We start from the raw sequence: 6,000 nt of genomic DNA, 5'->3' as shown, positions 1-6,000 counted from the left end.
GGGCGGATCATGAGGTCAAGAGATCGAGACCATCCTGACCAACATGGTGAAACCCCGTCTCTACTAAAAAATACAAAAATTAGCTGGGCGTGGTGGTGCGCACCTGTAATCCCAGTTACTCAGGAGGCTGAGGCAGGAGAATTGCTTGAACCCGGGAGGTGGAGGTTGTAGTGAGCCGAGATTGTGCCACTGCACTCCAGCCTGGCGCCTGGCGACAGAATGAGACTGTCTCAAAAAAAAAAAAAAAAAAAAAAAAAAAAAAAAATAAAAAAAAAAAAAAAAAAAAAAAAAAAAAAAGAAGCAGACTTGAACAAAGTGGAAATCAAGCCCCAGTCGAAAGAGAAAAATAACTGGGACATGGAGCCTCGGGGACATAGAGCAGAAAATCCTTGACTGATTTTCTTGGGATGCCTTTACAGAAAAGAGAAGGAACAAAGGAGGAAAAAAATGTTTGTCGTTACAACCTTTAGGTGCTTCTGGGAAGACGGAAGGAAAACTTGAGAGTGCTAAGAGAAATCTGAAAACAGCTTAAATCAGAAGTCTATGTAAGTGAGGTACGTGTGTGTTGTGTTGCAGTATATGAGTGTCTGTGCGTGCACACATGTAAGAATGCACCAGTGTGTGTGTGTGTGAGTGCGCAAAGGAGGACTTCATCCACACTTACCTTGGTGGGGATCCGCGCTGTTACCAGGAAGGCTCGGCATGATGTAAGCACCTGTAAGACAGAAGCAGCAGCATCAGTGTAAGTACCAACAAGTGGGGCCAGAGGGCTTTGGTGCTTCTACGGGCGTTTAATGATACCAAAGCTGCAGAAGGCCACACGCTTGGCTCCTGTCATGTAAGAAGAATTAAGATCTGGGACAGCTTCTTGGTCTCATAAAATGAGTTTTAACTTAAAGAGTCCCTGTATCAAAGTTCTTTTAGAACAAATTACAGGTGAAATCTCTAGAGGGGAAGTCAGTCAGCGGCCCAAAAACCCAACAGCTTATTCAGATTAAGTAAAACAGGCCTCTGTGATAATACAGAGTCACAAGTCTCACTATATCAACAGTTAATTCAATTAAAAAAACAAGAACTAAGTACTCATTTGCACTTCCCAAATTACAACCACCACCCACATGTGCCCTCTCGCTTTCCATTCTTTGTACTGTAGCTAACATTTAAATAATGCATAGAGCGAAATGAGGCTAAGCTTCCAAAAACTCATCCCTAACTTTGCTTCTCAGCTGTCCCTCTCTCAGTCTTAGAACATTTATGGAAATTTCCGTTTTGACACTCAGCTAAGAACATACATACAGCCTGTGGGGTCCCATATGCCTATAGGTTCCGTTTACCTCGCAGAGGCCTATGTGAATACAAAGGGGCTGAGCTAGAAGTTCAGATCTTGAGCCAGGATCGTACATCCACAAGGCTTACTGCAAAACTTTCCACTCTGCAACTTTGAGATTCAGGCAGGCCTCATGAGCCTTTTCAAGAAAGAAAGAAAACTCTGGGGCTGGGTGCAGTGGCTCACGCCTGTAATCCCAGCACTTTGGGAGGCAGAGGTAGGCGGATCAAGAGGTCAGGAAATAGAGACCATCCTGGCTAACACCGTGAAACCCCGCCTATACTAAAAATACAAAAAATTAGCTGGGCATGGTGGCACGCGCCTGTGGTCCCAACTACTTGGGAGGCCAAGGTAGAAGAATCGCTTGGACCCAGGAGGTGGAGGTCGCGGGTGAGCAGAGATTGCGCCACTGCACTCCCGCCTGGGCGACAGAGTGAGACTTTGTCTCAACAAGGGAAGAAGAAAAAAAAAAAAATAAAGAAAACTCCAAGGTTTCTCAAGTCCTGATGGGAGAGCTGCCCTTTTTTCATTTTCCAAATAGCTTCCTTGTCACTAAGCCTGTATTTAGCAAGTTATGCTTACGTGCTAGTTTAAGAAAGCTAGATTAGAGCAAAACTGTAGAAAGTCAACAACCCTGGGACCTCGGGTTGTTAAAGGACTTGTCAAACAGCTTTACCCAGACACAACCCAGGGCTCGAACGGCTAATGTGGGTACAGAAAGTGAATCAAGGCTATGCCCCTGTGGCCTGCTTTAGGCCCTTCCCAAGTCTCCAAACTTCGAATAGCAACAGTACATTTTCTATAAAATCCTTCTTTCAATAATCACATCTCATCACTGTAGGGGATAACTCAAGCCAGAAGTATTTAAGCCAGATGAAAAGAGAAGTGACCTGACACTGGGAGAGTGTGGTAAGAGCAGGCGGGAAGTTGAAGGAGAAGACACAGCCCATTTCCAGACCTTTCACCCAAACGCCACCGTCACAGTTATTTGCAGGATCAGTTTTTACCTGGTATCATTTTCACGACTTGATTTTATGGTGTGCTCTGGAAAGCACTTCTAAATGACTTCTAAAAGTTTAGGCAGCAAGGGCCTTCTCAATGCCACGGCAGCGTGTCAGTCTCATAGAAGTGTAGGCAACAGGTGATGTCTATCTTTGAATATTCCATATGCCGTGAACCAAATCACAGATTTTCCTGAGGAATTTATCCTTATTTTTATACCCTTCTAAGGCCTTGGGGGCAAGGGAATGGGACACAGCAACAGGCAGGAGAAAGGAAAGGGAAGGGACGAAGTATGTCCAGGATGAGTGCGTGGAGGTCAAGTGTAGCCAGGTAGTAGCAGGACTGGCTGCATAATTTGTAGGGACATTGTTCAACTACGATTAAGAATTTCAAGATGGTAACAGTAAGGTATTAACCCAGTGTAGGGAAGTGATGTAACTCACTTCAAGGTCAATTTATGGGAGAAACAGAATTCACATGCTTGGAGCGGGAGGCATGGCAGCCTGCTGTAGGGTGTTCAACTCTTTCTGTTTGCTCAAGATGTTTCCAGTTTAAGGGCTATGAATCCTGCATCTCGTGAAACTGGAACTATCGGTCAATCTACTAGCTTGAATTTTGGAATCAGAAATTCTTACATTCAGATTCTGGCTGCATCCACCTGTTGACGCCAAAGCCTGTGTCCGGAACCACTGCACTAAATCTACACGTTACTACTCAATCGTGCCTCCCCGTGCTCCAGCCCCTGGCAGGTTAGGGTCAGCGTTAGGGTTAAGGTTAGCGCTAGGACCCTTGTGCTCCAGCCCCCGTCAGATGTGCCCTGTGCAACTGTACAGGCTGCAGGCCATAAAGCTGTCCCTGAGTCGTTGCTACCCGTTGTTGAGCATTTTCTGCGTGCCATGAATAGGTGAACACCTTGAGTACAGTGACATACTTAATCCTCACAACAACTATATTTGATGTCACTACTCCCATTTTACAAATGAGTAAACTGAGACTCAGCAATGTAACTCACTTCAAGGTCATTTTCAATTAGAGCAGATATCATTTATAAAAGCATCAGGGATAAAAGGTACTTAAGAAGAGTATAATTTAAATCTCACAGCTTTGTTAACGCCAAAACTGATGTTCTTAACCACCAGGCTATATTTACATGTTACCACCCAATCCTGCCTCCTTGTGTTCTAGCCCCTGGAAGATCAGTTACAGTGAAGGTAGGAAGGGACAGCCCAGGGCAGCCATGACTGGGAGACACCTCGGAGTACCTTTTTCAACATTCCAACAGTTAGTTTCTAAAATGCTCTCTTTAAATCCAAGTATGCCCTGGAGAACTGAACTCTTCTGTCATCAGCACTGGTTAATCTTTGGCTAATACAGCAGTACTCAGGGAATGAAGAGTTTGCAGGCCTTTTGCAAAAGGGCAAGAGATGATTTTCGTGCAAGAGACACACAGGGTTGGATAAATGGCAGCAGACTGTCAAAAGAAGCATGCCGGTAATGACGAGGAATTTGGAAAGGGAGATAAAAAGCACCAGAGACAGGCTCGGCCTGCACTGCCATTTGCCGAGGCCTGGGGAACAGGATGCAAGCTTAGGCCTCATCTTAAAGGATGAAATACTCACCTTCCCTGAACTAAGCTCCACAGTGCATCTAGCACCTTCTACTCCAGTTCAGCCCCAGGATATGACCCCTCTTTCAAATATTGCTCCTCCCCCATAGTGGAAAAGAAAAAGAAACAAGACAAAAATACTGACAGCCATGATCACATGCATGGCTACAGGAAGCCAGTCCCCTATTCTCACCATTTCGCCCTTTTTATTATTTACAAAGCAGCACACACATTTCTCTCTCTTCCAGGGTACTGGTATGATCAATCCGCAATCTTTCCAAAAAGCTTAGGTCCACAAAACCTCTGCATACAGGTAAAATAACCAACATATCATAAAACTCACATGCAGAAAGGTCCCAACATCACATGGTCAAAGACCTAAAATTCCCTGAGTTTACGCCTGACAGCAGGTCCAGGGAAACTCGTTGACTCACAGCTAGCTGGTGGCAGAGCTGGAACTAGAAGCTGCAACTCCTCACTCTCGGTCTATTAACTCTCTACTTTCCCCTCACGTTAGCAATAAGGTTCAAGGCCAAGAGCCACAGACAGGAACTTGTAGCCTCTTCAGTATTCAAAAAACATGTTTAACTCTGTGAACTTTCCTTCAAAGGAACCAGGATCCTCTCACAAACATAGTTATAACTGCTAGTATTTGTTGGGTACACTGTTCTAATAGGTTTGGGTATGTTACCACATTTAATCCTCACAGCACCCTATGAGGAAAACACTATTATCATCCCCATGTTAAGATGAAGAAAAAGGCGCATACAGATTCTGTAATTTGTGCAGGTCACCCAGCAAGGAGGTGGCAGAGTTGGGACTCATGGTCTGGCTCCAGAGACGGTGTTCCTAATGATTTATACTGGCTGTCAAATCTCACCTTTCCAAAAACCAGATTCCTCAATAGCCCCCACACATGGAAACATAGAAGAGTCATGGGCCTTTACAGCCAGAAAGAAGCAAATAGGTAAAAGGACCAGCAGTACAATGAGAGATGTTTGGGTATCATGAGGAAAAGGACCAATCCCTACTGGTCTGAGTGTCTCCTTCTGTCTCTTTCTATGCAGAAGACTATCTTCTGTTAGTCTCTGTGTCTCTGTCTGAATGTCTCTCTCGTCTCTGTTCTGTATCTGTCTGTGTGATTCTGTGTGTTACCGCTCAGTCCATCTGTGCCTCCCTTCACTGGATCCCCACCCCTCCTCTGACCCCTCTCTCTGCTATTGCTGCCAGTGTCCCCCATACCCCGCCCCAACTTGCTTCATCTCCTTTCCCTCCGCTGGTGCCCTCCTCCCCTGCCTTCATTCTGCCCTCCATTCCCAGCTTTTCTCTATGAGAATCAACTGAGAGCTAGTCACTTTATTTATTCCTTTTGCAAGACAATAGACACCAATCACAGAAGAAAGACTGCCTTCTGGAAAAGTATTTCATTTGTAACACAGCCACAGAAAAACTTGAACAAAATATGAACCCAAAAGAATCACATACTTTTTGACATCATTACACAATGAGCACACTGGTAATTAAGTGATTATAAGGTCCCCCGTGAGAATCTAATTAATAAGTCTTAAAAGCTAATCTCAAACATGCACCCAAACAACTGAAATACAACAGCAATAACTAGCACAAGGAAGCAGCTGGCCATTCCTCCCTTTGACAACTGTTGCACTTGAGGGAATAACTCTCCCACTACCAGCCAGCGGGGTGGGGGGTCAGGTGACCTGCCCTCTCCAGAACAGTCACCACAAGAGCTTTCTAGAGGCCACTGACAGGGTATGAACTAGGGTCAGAATATTTAAAACAAGCGGAGAGCTGGGCGTGGTGGCTCGCACCTACAGTTCCAACTACTCACGAGGCTGAGGCGGGAGGGTCTGGAGCCCAAGTTGGAGGTTACAGTGAGCACTCCAGCCTAGGTGACACAGCAAGACCTCATCTCTAAAAATAAGAAAAATAAAAAACAAAAAGGGGAAAAAAGAAACCAGAATGGTCATATGGACTCACCTTTTGAGTAAAGATCAATTTTGTAATGATAGGTTACATAAGGATCTAATGATCATTTCTGCCTTCA

The 6,000-nt window shown here is 44.9% G+C and overlaps 1 protein-coding gene across 11 annotated transcripts in view; it reads right to left on the bottom strand.

The window, feature by feature from the left end:
- Positions 1-6,000, bottom strand: part of CARMIL1 (capping protein regulator and myosin 1 linker 1) — a 351,508-nt gene that overhangs the window by 203,509 nt on the left and 141,999 nt on the right. For all 11 annotated transcript variants that reach the window (XM_017505212.2, XM_037730170.1, XM_037730172.1 and 8 more), the window contains one exon: positions 665-715. In XM_017505212.2, the coding sequence (XP_017360701.1) occupies positions 665-715 (51 nt within the window). The remainder of the gene's footprint in view (positions 1-664; positions 716-6,000) is intronic.

This window comes from Cebus imitator, unplaced genomic scaffold (genome assembly GCF_001604975.1).
Source record: "Cebus imitator isolate Cc_AM_T3 unplaced genomic scaffold, Cebus_imitator-1.0 Scaffold335, whole genome shotgun sequence".
Taxonomy (NCBI): Eukaryota; Metazoa; Chordata; class Mammalia; order Primates; family Cebidae; genus Cebus; species Cebus imitator.
This window is presented reverse-complemented; position numbering and strand designations above follow the sequence as displayed.